Below are 16,641 nucleotides of genomic sequence, written 5' to 3' on the forward strand. Positions count from 1 at the left end.
GTAACACCATCTTCCGAATGAGGACAAGAATTGTGTTTTTGCCTTTTTCTTTACCACACTGGAATTCTGGTTCTGAATAGGAGTCTAAACACTAAATTAGGTGAAGCATATAAGGTTGCTTCGAACCCTACAGACATCCTGTCCTGCCTCACACTTCTTTCCATGTACCTGAAGCTACTGTCTCCTGAGAAGTCTGTGGACTTTGCATACCTGTCTTGGTCTACTTTTCTCTCCTTCCTCAAAGCTAGTTCACATTTTTTACAATTTATTTTATTGGAAGCTAGGGGCTCTTTCATTGCTTATCAGTATAGCTAAATATGGCTTTAAGAAAGTAGTCTATCAGAAGATTGGCGTGACTTTATGGAGATGTGGCGGAGACCTCTGGTTGGACTCCCAAATCATCATCTAAGGCATTAACAAACTGAAAAAGTTGCTCACAAACAAAGAGGAAACTTCTAGAAAGAACTGGAAAATTTGGAGAGTACTTTCAAAGTCCCCTTGGTCCTCTCTGTGTAGTAGCAGGCTGTGTTTTGCTAGTGCACATTTTAAATATCTTTTCTCACCCCTTGTTCCAGTCACTCACACCCTCTAACACACATATTTAATATGCTGAACTGACACTTTATTATATTACTGCTTTCAGTGTAGGACAATTATATTTTTCTGGCCCCTTCTGTCCTCAGTGGGGCTCATTGGGTCAGTTTGTAAGGAATATTTAACTACCCCTTAAGGCCATGTAGGCCTAATAAGGTCTTGGCCTTTTATTTCTTAATGTCATGGAAACATAATGAAGGGCTTTGAGTGACAATTGAACATTTTAAAAGGATTACTATACTTTGGCTGGGCAGCGGGGAGCAGCAACAGGGACTAAGAGACATTAATGGCTAGAAGCAAGGCAGACAACAGAAGGGATTCTGGGCATACATTAGAGGTAGAACAGGACCTAACTAATACCCTCGATTTGGAAGGTGAGGGAAGTGTCTGGATCACTTCCAGGGGCTGCCTCAAGCTCCCAGAGACTGGTAAGTCCAATTCACAGAGGTGAAGGAGAAATTTTAGAAAGAATGAAAGCTTTTTGAGACACACTAAATTTGGAACAGTTACTATTCAAATGCAGTATTAGGCAGATATGCAGGCTAGAAGATGCAGAAAACGTACAAATGGAAAGCCAATTCTCAAGGACTTTACCAACAGTGGTATTTACTGGTAGTGTGATCAGGGCTTTGGCAGCATCTGTGTAATGCTCTTAACTCTGCCCTGGCTGTTAGTATAAACTTGGAGCCTTCGGTACAAAGGTGATGATATTTAAACCCACATGAATGGATGAGATGGGCTGATGGTGGACATATATGTAGAAAACCCAAGGCAGATACAGTAAAATCAATAAAAAAGTTAATTCCGTGAATCATGGCTTTTGTTACTGTTGAAACAGAAACCTATTCCTGGCACCACATAGACATTTAGTCTTTAAAAAGACTAATGTCCATCCAACCATGGTGCCCACTGATAAGGTCCATCTTTGGCATATCTGCCAAGTTGCTAGCCAATTGCTGATTCTCTGATAGAAAAGGTATTTTTTTTTAATTTTGTGTTTTTTTTCTTGGTGTGTATTATGGCAAGAAAATGTATTTTTCCATTAAGATTTTTTTTTATTCTGTATTAGAATGAGCCTATAGACTCTCGCTGCATCCTCATGGGGACTATGTGTTTCCATTTGATATCTGAGCAAACTGAAGCTTAGAGAGGTGACCTGGCTAAGATCATTAACCACTTAGAGGTGGAGCAGGCTGGGGATAAGCTCCCTGATGGAACCCTTGCCTAGCATGCCTAAGGCCCTGGCGTTAAGTTCCAGAACTGCAAAATAAATAATAAAGTGGAAAAGGAGCCTGCCTGAGCTGGGCTTTCTGCTGCCAACTGCTTTGCTTTATTAGTCTATATTAATCTGGTGTTTGTTAACCATTAAAGGTTTTAGGTCTACATTTTATATTCTTCCCCTGCAAGTATCAGAAAAGCAGACATTACTTCCATCTTAAGTGAAATACATGAGAAAGCATTTCATAACTGTAAGGCAGACAAATGTATATTTGAAGGCCAGTTGGAGTAGCATTTTTTTCTTTCAAATTAGGGGGGACTGGACTGCTTTAAATGAAATGAAGATACTTTTTTTTTTTTTTGAGAAGAAACCTTTTTATCCCTCTCCCTTTGTTTTCAAGACAGTTTCTCTGTGTAACAGCTCTGGCTGTTCTGAAACTCACTCTGTAGACCATGCTGGCACCTGCCTCTGCCTCCCAAGTGCTGGGATTAAAGGTGGCATGCACCACAATTGTCTGGCCCATTACAGTAATTCTTACTGTGATGGTGGTAGAGTTAGGGACCTCTCTAAAAAGAGATAAGACTAGAAGGAATTCTTGGGATTAATTCTATCAGGGAACAGCACAGTTAGACACCAGACCTCTGACTCAGCTCAGAGGAGGTGAGGAACTTTGCAGTTGGTGGAGCTGCTCCTTTGGTCTCACATTCGACAAGGACTCACTGAGCACGGGTTATCACCAGGGTCCTTCCCTCCTGTTCTTAATAAGGACCACAGAGATTAGATTTTGAGGTTCTGGGCCCTCTTAAAAGGTAGTGGTAGTTAGCCTGGCAGTGGTGGCACATGCCTTTAATTCCAGCACTCAGGAGGCAGAGGCAGGTAGATCTCTGTAAGTTCAAGGCCAGCCTGGTCTACAAGAGCTAGTTCCAGAAAAGCTAGGACTGTAACAGAGAGAAACCAAGTCTTGAAAAAACAAAACAAAAAGGTGGTGGTAGTTAATGTGCATCAACACACTACATTCCTTATGCCTTCTAAAAGAATCAAACATTTAAGAATAAAATGTTAATTGAGGGGGCTGGATGGCTAACTGGTTGTGAGCATTTGATGCTCTTCCAAAGGATTCTGGCTGCTCTCCTAAAGGACCCGAGTTTGTTACCCAGTACCTATGGTGGGTGGCCTACACACACACACACACACACACACACACACACACACGCTCACACACACTATCTTCTCACATCTTAACCTCCACTGATGCCAAGAATTAGCCTTTTGCTCCTACTTCCTCAGCGTGTTTTCTTTTATTCACTTACGTAACTTTTAGATCTGTGCTGTCCTTTAAGGAAGCCTTTAGTCACCAATGGCCACTGGGCCTTAAAATGTGTATGTTGTTAGATACACTCAAGATTTCACAAATGTATGCAAAAGTATTCAGTAGTCTTTAAATATCACTTACTGAAACTCAACATTTTAGAGATAGCAGGGTAAATAAAAACACTGAAACTAACTCCACCTGTTTCTTTTTAAAATGGCTACTAGATTTAATAGTTTATATTTTTGCACTTTTGTTTTCTGAGATATCATCTTACTGTCAAATATATGGCCTCAAAATGACAGGAATCCTCCAGCCTCAGCCCTTTCTAATGCTAGAATTACAGATATGACCCACCATGCCCAGCTTCGTATGTCTAATGAAGGTGCTCCTACGGATCATTACTCACCTTTCAAGCTGCCTTTACTTTCTTGCATGCTGAAAGAACTGAAAACTGGGTCAGGTTCACCCTTGTGCTTACCAAACTGAAATGGCTATAACTAATCAGTAGGCAGATAAAGAATTCAGACTTGGTGTCACAGGCAGCATGATTACTAATGATGTGTGGCACACACCACGTCAGACAGTCTTCTTGATAGCCGTATCTAGAAGAATATCCTTTGGCATCCTATCCTTATCCCTTTCTATATTTATTTTCTTCTACTTCTAATCACTGAAATGTTAGCTCTTCCTGAGAAATTGTTACTTTCCCCCATATAGTCCATAACTAACCAGTCTCAGTCACTTTACTTTTGAAGTAGTTTCCACATAATTTCCTGTGTTCCTTCTATACCATATACAACTGGAGTACATCCAATCATCACAGAATTCTTCTGCTTAAAAGCAAAAACATACCCCAAATCCTCCATTTATTTTTACATTGCCTGTAGGAGCAATTCTTTAGAATTAAAGGCTTTTCCCCCCCTCACTTTAGTCATGACATTGTCCTGTAGTCTGGCTGTTCCCAAACTTCACCCATCTCCTACAGCTTCCCGAAAGCTGAGGGTATCGGGTGTGAGTCACTACATCCAGTTCTCAAGGCTTTCCAGACCCTTTTCCTTGGCGCTTCCCCCTATAAAGTCGGAACTAGAATGGGTTACTATATGTAAAGTACTTTCAGGGTCCTGTCTGGATTATAATTAGAACAGTATGTCTTAGCTATTATTAAATTTGAACACGCTGTATATTAAACACTGCTATTTATTTTCCTTTTGAACATCTCGTCCTCCAAAGTGGAGTACTTTAAACTATCAACAGCTAGTGTAAGGCAACTGTCACTGCTTTCATAAGCAACATCAACATTTAAGCAGCATAAACATCTTCCTACAATTGAAAGAACCTGTAAACACAAGCCTAATTTACCACAAAAATCGGCTTCAGACTCAATGGGGTAGAAATAAAAGGTACAAGCCTAGAGTTCCCATGGCCCTGGGTAGGGTGCCTAGCACCACAGGGGGCAGGGAGTACAGTACATTTACAGACCATGTTGGAGGAAAACAAATTCTGAGAAAATAGAGAAACAGATTTGAACATAGGGCAGCTGCTCTCCAACCTAGGCATATATTAGAATAACCTGGGAACATTGAAGAATACTGTCATCTGAACCCCATTTATGGAATCTAAGGCTAAGGTTCAGACACTACAGCTTCATAGGTGATTTGACAGTCCACACATATTTGACAGTCCGCACTTAATCAGAAGTTTCACAAGTGATACAGACCTACACTTTACAATCATTGGTCTTATCAAAAGAAATGTTGGCTTAAGGAGGCTGGGCATTTGTGACATGTTTTTCTCAGTGATCTCATGAAGTATGTTTTTGAAAACAAAATACTCATTCACCGATTTAAGAAAAATATATATGTTTATGAGTAGCCTTTTAAAAATAACCTCCCCAAAGTTCCAACCCTTGGAGTTTAAGGCTCAAAAATATATATGTACATCGAGGTCATATAAACATGTCTTTTTTTGTCTGATTTCTATTTATAAGTTTCAAACAGTGACTTTATGTAAATATATGCTTTGCTATGTACAGTATTTACAATTTAAGATTTTACAACTGAAAAATCAACACTATGCCTGTAAACACGAAAAAGTTGGCAATTTGCGGTCATTATTTCAAAAATGTCACAAACTGTTTTACCTCGAATATTTTATAATAAATAGCACCGCAGTACCTTCCCCAAAGTAGTACTGCTCAGTGGCTTATTTTATCTCCACAACTCAGGGTACCCAAGGACCGAGTAACCCAAGTTACTAGGACACAGCACTGTTTTACGGGGCAGCAGAGAATGATGGACAACTCGGATCTTCAAAACTTTACAGCAAAGCCCCTTTCACCCGCCAATCCTGAGACAGCAAATCCTGTAATTCTCCCTCGTCATCACTGTCCACGTTCTCTTCTTCCTTTTTCTGCAATTCTTTTATGGTCAGAACCTCTTTAAGTTTGTTTTTTAGCTCATCCTGGCGATTCCGCAACTTTTCCACCCGACGGTAGCACTCTATCTGCTCATCAATCTCTCCAATCTGCCGGTCCAACCGTCCCTCCTCATCCTCTTCGGCAACTATAGCTTCAGAAATAGTGTTGACTTGCCTCATGGCCTTTTGAAACTCGTCCCACTCTTTGTCCATCTGATCTTTTGGGGCATCAACCTTGCGGACCTTTGCGTCTACCTCAGGGTCGTCGAAGAACCCTTCTGGTAATGCTTCGGCGGTGTTCTCTCTCCTTTCCACCACTTTTTCGTGTATTTCTGCTTTCTCAATGGAACCTGAATGAGGAACTAAGGGGGCCTTGGGAGGGTTTGTATTAAAGGGATCGTTTGGCAGCACATTGCTTGTTGTCTCCCTCGGAGGGGCAAGCGAGTGTTCTTTGTCTTTGCCCTGTGCATCAGTAAAATGCTTGCTGCTGTCCCTCCTTCCTTCTCCACCCTCCTCTTCTTCCTCCTCCTCCTCCTCATCTTCATAATCAGGGAGTAAACCGAGTCCAGAAGGTTTACTGGAGGTTGCCCTAGCGGCCTCCTTTCCCGATTTCTCAAAGTTGGCAGACGAAGCCGAGGTGGAGGGCTGTACCTGAGGTCCCACGGAAGGCTTGGCTCTCTTGGTGTCTTGGATCTCCACATCCGTCGCTCTCCTCTTGATGGGCTGAGGCGCTGCGCTGGCCGACGGGCCTTGAGTTGCCCCCTTGGCGCCTTTCAGCTCGGCTACTCTCTCCCGGTGCTGCTTTCCCAGAACATGGGTCTGCCAAAGGAGCTCGCTCTTGACCGGAGTGTTACAAAGTGCGCAGCTCAACTGCCCCAGACGGTTGTACTTGGCGAACGGGGATTCTATCCTCTTCCGGTTGGTGCTCAGGCGCTGCTTCTCCCTCATCAACCGCCTCAGTTCTTCCTGATTCACCACCCGTTTCCCTGCCGGAGTCCCAGCGGAGGTGGAGGACGCCATTTTTGCGTCAAGGAGTCAGGCGATTCTGACTTCCGTCCCGGCGAGGCGTGATAGAGTCACTTCCTGTTATGGGGCCGATTGGCCGAAGCTCAGGAGTGTGGGCGTGGCGCCAGGGTTCCGAGTCGGCAGGTTGGGGGATGGACCGTTGAACCATGGCAGCGATCAAACTCGCCAACCCTGGGGCTGAGGTGACGCGCAGCCAGGAGGCTTTGGCTGTGAATGTCTGCGCCGCCCGAGGGCTGCAGGATGTGCTGCGGCCCGGCTTGGGTCCTAAGGGCGCGCTAAAAATGTGAGATGCCGCTAGGGTGTATGTGGGTTGTCGCGGCGCCCTCTGAGGCTGATGATGTTCAGTGAAGACCTGCGAACAAAGCTGCAGTTTTCCTCCTTCTCGCATTCTGCTCTCAGATCTTCAGCCTGTTCGCCCAAGACAAAAGGCCCCACCAGTAGCTGTATCACCCTCTTCTTTTCACTAGGGCTCATAAACAGCTATTCATACCGTGGCTCCCTGTAAACGTTAAGCCTTGAACGCTTCTGGAGCTTCCTCCACCCTTCTCCTGTTGGGGATGTATTTAACCTTGTGGGCATGCTCAGCAAACGTTGAACTGCAGCCCCACCGTAGACAGGATTGTTTTGACTTGGCAGTGTGGTGTACTGGCTTTGGAGCTAGGCAGGCATAGGTTCAAACTTAAGTTCCATCTTCTGTTAGTATTTAGTAGTCAAGTTCCTGCAACTCTCTGTACCTAGAGTTCTTTATATTTATCCATCAATTTGGACATGTTTATTTAGCACCATTGTTTTACATAGGAAAAAAAGAGAGTGGGGAGAAGAAAAGGTCTCTTAGCAAAGTGGCACCCCGAGAGGAATGAACAAACTAACATTAATAGTAAACGAGGTCACTTAAGACCAGATGCTGGGAAAACAGATGAGAGAGTTTCTATTCTTTTCTAAAAAAAAAAAAAATTGATTTATTTTATATGCACCTGTCTGTCTGAGTTTATGTGCATAAGGTGTGTGCAGATGCCCCCAGAGGTCAGAGGGTATCAGATCCCCGAACTTGAGTGAGCCATCTGATATGGGTGCTGAAAACAAAGATCAGATCCTTTGCAAGAACAGTAAGTGCTTTTAACTGCTGAGCCATCTCTGCAGCCCTTGAGATAGCATCTCAAGGACATAGTAATGACAGGTAGGTCAATTATATATAGATGCAAACGATTTTACAGTGAAAAGGGGTCCAATTACTAATGGTTGAAGGAAAAACCTCTCAAATAACAGGTGATGTTTGATCAGAGTTCTAAAAGAATGAGTTGGGCAGTTGGTGAAGGGACTCAAGGCCTCCCAGTGGTGTAAATCCATCAGAAACAAACATTATAATGCATTAAGGGGACTGGAAAACCTGCTGTGGGAATGATGGTCGATAGAACAAGAGCGTTTTGGAAAGGCCAAGTATGTTACTGTTAAATTACTTTGAATTTTACCTTGAAAATGGTGGAGAACATAAAATCATTGAAGGCTTGTTGATCAGGAAACTAAGTCACATTGCCTTTTAGAAAAATATAGTGCAAGGAGTTGATTCAAATTTGGAGACAAGATGGCTATCTAAGCAGTCTAGAAATGATAATAAAATTGGAGAGAAGGGGCTAAGATTCAGAGGTATTTTAAATTGTGGAATTGGCAGAGCTTGGTGCATCTAATAAACGCAAGGATGAAGCAACAAAATTCAGTGACTGAATTATGACATTTACCAAAATAAAAACGTACAGGAAATTTGCAGATTTGTGCATTGTTTTATACTTTTCATTAGGCAATGTTTATGACCCATCAACTACTCTCTAAGCCCATAAATGCTCCACTTGGAATGAAATCACTATAAGGTCATCTGGGAGAAATAATTCTAGGGGATGCAAGTGGTAGTCATTACCACAGTATCACCCCATTCGATGTGGAGTTTCCAAGCCCAGTCGTCTGTGTTTAGAACAGTGGATGGCAAGAATTGGGAGTGTTTTTTGAGTCTTGACTTGTGGAGTTAATAAGTACCATTGTTCTTTGAACAGGCTGGTTTCTGGGGCAGGTGATATCAAACTCACAAAAGATGGAAATGTACTCCTTCATGAGATGGTGAGCTAATGCTCTGCTTTGTTTTCTTTTCTGAGACAGGATCTGCCCGTATAACCCTGACTGGCCACAAACTCATAATCCTGCCTCTGGCTACTGAGTGTTGGACTCAGGCATTCGATACAATGCCCATCTGCTGCTGCCTTTAATAAAATTTATAAGCCTTAATTAAAACATGGCACACAGGTTGGGAATGCAGCTCAGTGGTAGAGCACTTCCCTAGCATGTACAAGATTCTGGGTTCAACGTTGCGTGGGAAGGGTACACTTTTTTATTAATTAATTAATTAATTAATTATATAATATTCTGTCTGTGTGTATGTCTGCACGCCAGAAGATGGCACCAGACCTCATTACAGATGGTTGTGAGCCACCATGTGGATGCCGGGAATTGAACTCAGGAGCTTTGGAAGAGCAAGCAATGCTCTTAACCACTGAGCCATCTCTCTAGCCCCGGAAAGGGTACACTTTGTATGTCATATGCAAGTTTATTTATTTAAAGATAGCTTTGTGGGCTGAAGAGATGACTCGGTGGTTAAGAGCATTGGCTGTCCTTCCAGAGGACCCAGCTTCAATTCTCAGAACCTACATGGCAATGCACAACTGTCTGTACCTCTAGATCTAGGGGATCCAACATTCCTCACACAGGCATGCATCCAGGCAAAACATCAGTACACGTAAAATGAAAGAAAAAATTATTTTAGCCAGGCTTGGTGTTGCACACCTTTAATCCCAGCACTTGGGAGGTAGAGGCAGGTGGATCTCTGAGTTTGAGGCCATCCTGGTCTATAGAGTGAATTCCAGGACAGCCAGAACCACACAGAGAAGCCTTGTCTTGAAAATTTTTTTAAAAATAATATTTGCAATGCTAGGTATTGAGCGTTGGGCCCTCTCATGTGCTAGCCAAGTGCTCTTTACCACTAAGGGATAGCTTCGATCTTACAGTTTGTAGTTTTAAAGATTCATTGATTTTTAAATTTTACTAGTATGAATGTCTATCTGTATGAGTGTATGCCATGTGTATGCTGGTGCCTGATGAGGCCAGGAAAGGGTGTAAGATTCCCTGGAGCTAGACTTAAGGCAAGTGTAAGCTTCCTGTTGTGGGTGGTGGGAACCAAACTCCACTTCTCTGGAAGAACAGAACATACTCTTAATGACTGAGCTATCTCTAGTCCCACAGTTCATCCTTCCTTCCTTTCTTTCTTCCTTCCTTCCTTCCTTCCTTCCTTCCTTCCTTCCTTCCTTTCTTTCTTTTTTCTTTTTTTCTTTCTGAAATAGGATTTCTCTATGTAGTCCTTTCCATCCTGGAACTTAATCTATAGATCAGACTGGTCTCATGTTCACAGAGACCTACATGTCTCTGCCTCCCAAGTGCTGGGATTAAAGGTGTGCACCACTACTGGCCAGCACCACAATTTGTATTTTTTTTAACTTTTAAATTTATTTTACGTACCAGTCATTGTTTCCCCTCCCTCCACAATTTGTATGTATGTATGTATGTATGTATGTATGTATGTATGTATGTATGTGTATTTATTCTTTGTTTAATTTTTTTCAAGACAGTGTTTCTCTGTGTATCTTTGACTGTCCTGGAACACACTCTGTAGACCAGGCTGGCCTTTCTTACAGAGATCCACCTGCTTCTACCTCCCAGGTGCTAGGATTAAAAGCAGGTATCACCATGCCTGGCTCACAATTGATATTTTTAAGATAAGGCTGTCAGCTAAAAACTACATTTTTTGAGATATGGTTGTTGGACTAAACATCAACAGAATGAAATTTGACTATTTTCAAATGTTTTTGGAGTCTAATAGCTTAGGGATACTTACAAATTAATAGCATCTTTGGAGCACTTCATTATAGTCTTTGTAATCATGGAAAAAGAAAAAGTCCTTTGCCATTTTCATATATGTATTCATCTTTGAGATTGAAGGGCGTAATCTTTTCTTGTAAATGTCATTGCATTTTTAAGCAAAGACTTTCATAAAATGTTCAAACCTCATTAATTCTCAACTTTAAAATTTTGGATTTGACATTTACTAAATATTGATAATGTAAAACTTGTAAATGTGCAACATGAAGTTTGTTTCTTAATTTTACTATTGACCCTTGGGTTATGTTGGGTTTAGTGGCCTTCTTTGTCATAGTCCCTGTCTTTTTAAATCTGTGTTTACCTTTTCCAGCAAATTCAGCACCCAACAGCTTCCATCATAGCGAAAGTAGCAGCAGCCCAGGACCAAGTCACAGGAGATGGTACCACCTCCAATGTCCTGATCATTGGGGAATTGCTCAAGCAAGCCGATCTTTACATTTCTGAGGTATTAAAATTTCACACTATTTCAAAGAATTTTTTTTAAAATTTAATTTTAGAGAATAAGAACTAATTGTAATTAAGATAATCTTAGGGGTCTGAAGAGATGGCTCAGTGGGTAAGAGCACTGCCTACTCTTCCAAAGGTCCTGAGTTCAATTCCCAGCAACCACATGGTGGCTCACAACCATCTGTAATGAGATCTGGTACCCTCTTCTGGCCTGCAGGCATGCCTGCAGGCAGAGTATTGAGAATACTGTATACATAATAAATAAATCTTTTAAAAAATGGACTTATAAAAAAGATAATCTTAGGTAGTCATAAGTGGAAACTGATTTCTGTTTTCCACCAAAGTAATGGCCTTTTTGCTGGGACTGACATTTTGCTGGTCCATACTTTCCTGAGAAGGGGAGTGAGGGCTGGGGAAAGAAATAGACAAGTGACCGAAGGTAGAGTCAGGAGGGCTTCCAGTGAATGCTGTAGAAAAGCCCCGAGCTTATCATTCTCAGTCCTTATATACCCAAATCTAAAGGGGGGGGCACAAGACTCCCATGATACAAGGAACAAGCAAGCATAATGTAATTACAAACACCTAGTAAGCATGCCCAAAGGCAAACATCCTGTTGTCTGGCCTTCTAGAGCAAAGCTCTCAGTTGCCACGGCTTTGGTCAAACATCCTATCCTTCATTCTTGAGAACAAAAATAGGTTTGAACTCTGATCTTTAGTCAAGATGGGATGGATTGAAAACTGGGCTCTCACACTTTTATTGTAATTATATACTTTTAAAAATATAAATATTTAGAGATGTATAGAAAGGTTAAAAAAAGAAAATTTCCCATGTACCCATGAATCATGCTTACAAAAGAAAATGTTACTATTAAAGTTGGAACAAAATTATATTTCTTTAAAATTAACTGGGGAAACATTACTGGGGGATTTTCCCCTTGTGCCTGTGTTTACTTTCCTCGTCCGTCTTTCCTTCCTAAACCACCTCTCTGGGCGCATCTCTTCACCGCCCTGTGGGGTCGTCACCCACATTTCTGTGTCTGCCTTTGCTCAGTCGTGCTCTTTCCTCAACACTGCAGATGTCTTTTCTATAATCATTCGAGTGCCCCCTCTTATTCAGAGACTATCTGGGCAAAGCAGAACCTGGTCAAAGTGGAGATTCTGGCTTCTTTATGTTCCATTTAGTACTGGGCATTATCTATTCAGTGCCTGTAACTTATCTCGTTTAGAATGATTGAGCTTAAATAGTGGAAACTTGACTAAAACTGTCTTAACTCTGCAGAAATCATCATCTCACACAAGAGAACAGTGAGGGATAAGGTAGGGTCTGTGGCCGGTAAATTTATAAATGCAACCAACCATCAAATACCCAGGTTCTTTTGGTCTCTAAGCTCTTCTGAGTGTAATATAGCTTCCTTCTAACTTGGATCTTGTGGTTCAAACAATCAGAGGAAGTCAGTGCTACTTCTTCCTTTGGGGAGACTGAGAAGGAGAGGTCAAGAGAGAGACATTTCTCCAGATACAGTGTATGAATCCTTCCTTGGGTTAGCCTTAGTTTTATTCTCATCGTAAGCGGATAACCATTGCCGGGGGGAGTTGATAACCATCTAGACCCCACTGCTTGAGCTAGGGTTATCGTTCCCTTGAAGCACAGGTGAAAGATGGACACCTCCTGAAAATTAGGGTAGTGTGAGGAAGAAAGGAGAGTCAGTGGTGAGATGATAGCAGATCCACAGTGTGTTTCTGAACATTAATAAAGCGAGGCACAGGGTATGATAGAAACACCAGGGACACATGGAGATGCTAATTAGCCCGCAGTCGTCAGGAAACATCCAGGTAAGGAGCTTGAACACAAAGCCTTCAGGATGGAATGTGAGGTGCGTGGTGTTCCAGGCTGAAGCTCCACTCTCACATTAGTGCAGAACTATACCCACTGGTGCTTCTGGAGTTTAAGGGATGTGTGTGAGAGTGAAGAGGTTGTGGAAGAAAGAGGAAGACAGTCTCAGAGGGTGAGGAGCATGGAGCCTTTAGAGATGTGGATGCTTTACTGCTGTAGAGACTCAGACTTTACTACTGAGTAGACCAAACGGTAGCATATTAGTGACTGCAGTGCACAGACAGACATTTTAAATATTTGGGGACAGTTTTAAGGAATTCACAACTGGAGGCTTTCCTAATAGTTCAGATGAGTGGTTAGGAGGACTTAGATTGAGGAAATTTTTACAAACAATAATAGCACAGGTTGAATTAGAGTATTGGGTCCTACAGATGTAAATCTTGGCTCCCTTTCTGAACTAGCTTGTTGATGTAAGTCAAATTTTATTATCTGTGTAGAATGGTAATAGTGCCCACTTTATACCATTGTTGAGAGGCTCAAATGAGATAATTCACATAGAGCCCTTAGAATTATGCCCAGCACAAATGCTCAGTGTCTGTATTATAGGAGTAACGCAAAGAAATGAAGTGGATGCATGCCTTTCATGTGGTTCATGCTTTCACAGGGTTTGTGTATTATTTTGCAAAATAAAAAGTATTTGGGGTGGAGAGTTGGAGGCTTAGTGGGTAAAGTGCTTGCTGTTCCAGTGTGAGGACCTGAGTTTGAATCCTCAGACCTTGTCAAGCTGCACATGGCCGCACCTGTCTGTAACCCCAGTGACCCTACAGGAGATGGGGCAGAGACAGGAGAATGCCCTGAAACTGGTAGGCCAGCAAGCCTGGAAAGTATGGCAATAAAAGAGACCCTACCTCAAGCAAGGTGGAAGGCAAAGACCAATTCCTAAAGGTCCAGAGTTGTCCTCTGACCTTCACACTCATGCTGTGGCATGTATAGTCTCCAGCATCCACACCCTATACATTAAAGATGGAAAATACACAAAAACACACTGAAAAGAGAATAAATAATGCTGCTTTTTCTGTTGATGACTATTTCAAAGACCTAAGACTTTTCTCATCCTAGGCAATTGTTCTACTCCTACACTATATCCTCGGTCTCAACAGTATTTGAAGACCTTTTAGTTTTGTGAGCCAGGCATGGTGGTCCATGCCTGTATCTCTAGGACCAAGAAGCTGGGGCAGGGAGACTGCAAGTTTGAGGGAAGCTTGGGCTCAGGATGAGACACTGCCTCAGAAAAATTTGATTTTTATCAGAGTTCTAGACAGACAGAAAAGTTGCAAGGATATTACAAAGAGTCACCGTATAGTGTTTATCCAGGTTTCTGAAAACATTATTTTATTGTACCTCTGCTATGTTTTCTGTGAGACATATAACTAATACTAGGTCTAATCATTCTCTTAATGGGTGAGAGCAAGTTGCAATGTGTCCTACTTTCAGTGTGACTTTTTCCTTCTGTTTTGTTGTTATTGTGGTGTTTTTTTGTTTTGTTTTGTTTTTTTGAGACAGGTTTCACTGTGTAGCTCGGTCTGGTCTCAAACTTGTTGTGTAGATGGGACTGACTTCTAACTCACCTCCTTCTTGCTCCAGTCTTCCAAGCGCTGTGGTTACAGTCATGTATTCCCAACACTTAGCATAATTTTTAGAATCACTGAATTCTCATTTATAGTCACAGTATATGTATATAAAACAGGAAATTAATCTTAGCATCAACAGCTACAGAGAATACTATTATCCAGTCTGCAGATTTCTTTCAAATTTCACCACTTGTCGTAAGAGTGTCTTTCCCAGAGAAAGGAAGCTCTAGGGTAATGCATTGTATTTAGTTGTCATTTCCCTTTAGTTCCTGAAGTGCCATTTAGAGTTCACGGCATTGCTGCTTTAAAAAAAATTACTCTTATTAGTTATGTGTGGAGGTCAGAGGTCAACCTGTGAGAATCAGTTCTTTCCTTCCCTATGTGGGTCCTGAGCAAACTCAGGTTGTCCTTCTTGGTGGCAAGTACCTTTACCTTCTGAGCCATCTTGTTGGCCTGGAATTGATACTTGAAAGTATCTTAGATTTATTTTTATTTTATGTATGTGCATTTTTTGCCTATATGTATGTATGCCAATCACATGTATGTCTTGTGTCTTTTGAATTCAGAAGAATACATTGTATCCCTTGGGACTGGAATTATGGATGATTGTAGGCCACCATGTGGGCTCTGTAAATTGAATCCAGGTTGTCTATAAGAGCAACAAGTGCTCTTAACTCCTGAGACATCTCTCCAATCCTGATATTGCTACTTTTTTTTTTTTTGAGACAGGGTCTCTCTGCATAGCCCTGGCTGACCAAGAACTCACTGTGTAGACCAGACTGACCTTGAACTCACAGAGATCCACCTGCCTTTGCCTCCCAAGTTCTGGGACTAACACTGTGTGCCATCACACCTGACTGACATTCCTACTTTTAAGTTGCATAGGCCAGTTATTTTGTAGAAAGTGCCTTACTTGATATTGCCCGTTTCCTCATGATTAGGCTCAGGTTATTAATTTCTGGCAATACTACAACAGAAGTTCTGTGGTGTTCTGAATGTATTCTAATGCAGGCATGAGCTGGCTATCTGAGCCATTACTGTGATGCACATTTTTCAAAGTCCACTTGTGCAGCCTCTTCCCTCTGTGTTGAAAGGAATATTTTGTGCCTAGATGTAGCTGCAGCTTTTGAAAAAATACTTTGATTGTTGTGCTAAGCAGTGTGCCACACACATTTTATCTCAGCACTGGGAAAGCTGAGTCAGGAAGATTGTGAATTTGGACACAGGCTAACAGTTTGGATACAAAAACAGAATTCATTCTTCTTCTGCATACAAGAAACACACCTTAAGCTCAAAGACAGACATCATCTCAGAGTAAAGGGTTGGGAAAAAATTTTCCAATCAAATGGACCTGAGAAACAAGCTGGTGTAGCTATCCTAATATCTAACAAAATAGACTTCAAACTAAAATCAGTGAAAAGAGACAAAGAAGGACATTTGATGCTAGTCACAGGAAAAAATCCATCAAGAGAAAATCTCAATACTGAACATCTATGCCCCAAATACAAGGGCACCCTCATATGTAAAAGAAACACTTCTAAGCTTAAATCACAGATCAAACTCCACACACTAATAGTACTAATAGTAGGAGACTTCAACACCTCACTCTCACCACTGGACAGGTCTCTCAGACAGAAAATTAACAGAAAAATAAGAGAACTAAACAGATGTTATGAATCAAAGGAACTTAACAGATATCTATAGAACATCCTATCCAAACATAAAAAGAATATACCTTCTTCTCAGCATCTCATGGAATATTCTCAAAAATTGACCACATACTAGGTAACAAAATATAAAAAAATTGGAATAACCCCATGTATCTTATCAGATCACCATGACTTAAAATTAGAATTCAACAGCAACACTAATTCTAGAAAGCCCACAAAAACATGGAAATTAAACAATACTCACCTGAAGCAAAATGGGTCAAGGAAGAAATAAAGGTTAAAGACTTCCTAAAATTCAATGATAATGACCACAAAACATACCCAAATTTATGAGACACAATGAAAGCAGTGTTAAGAGGAAAGTTCATAACACTAAATGCCTACATAAAGAAGCTGGAAAAATCCCACACTAGAGAATTAACAGAACATTTGAAAACTCCAGAACAAATAGAAGTAAACTCACCCAGGAGGACGAGATGGCAGGAAATAATTAAATTAAGAGCTGAAATCAACAA

General features: G+C 41.4%; 2 protein-coding genes across 2 annotated transcripts in view; one reads left to right on the forward strand and one right to left on the reverse strand.

Moving 5' to 3' along the window:
- Window positions 1-4,304: 4,304 nt before the first annotated feature.
- On the reverse strand, window positions 4,305-6,595 carry Znf830 (zinc finger protein 830). Its single transcript, XM_085695531.2, has one exon. The coding sequence runs from the start codon at window positions 6,558-6,560 to the stop codon at window positions 5,442-5,444; it is 1,119 nt and encodes a 372-aa protein (XP_085551657.1). The 5' UTR covers window positions 6,561-6,595; the 3' UTR covers window positions 4,305-5,441.
- Window positions 6,584-16,641, forward strand: part of Cct6b (chaperonin containing TCP1 subunit 6B) — a 43,943-nt gene continuing 33,885 nt past the window's right edge. The window contains exons 1-3 of the mRNA XM_085695530.2: window positions 6,584-6,849; window positions 8,612-8,675; window positions 10,855-10,989. Coding sequence (XP_085551656.1) covers window positions 6,713-6,849; window positions 8,612-8,675; window positions 10,855-10,989 — 336 coding nt within the window. The 5' untranslated portion in view covers window positions 6,584-6,712. The remainder of the gene's footprint in view (window positions 6,850-8,611; window positions 8,676-10,854; window positions 10,990-16,641) is intronic.

This window comes from Myodes glareolus, chromosome 9, assembly GCF_982192425.1.
Source record: "Myodes glareolus chromosome 9, mMyoGla1.1, whole genome shotgun sequence".
NCBI classification, from domain to species: Eukaryota; Metazoa; Chordata; class Mammalia; order Rodentia; family Cricetidae; genus Myodes; species Myodes glareolus.

What these genes read in the sequence shown, in the direction of transcription:
- Znf830 (XM_085695531.2), bottom strand. Translation starts at nt 6,560, where the DNA reads ATGGCGTCCTCCACCTCCGCTGGGACTCCGGCAGGGAAACGGGTGGTG.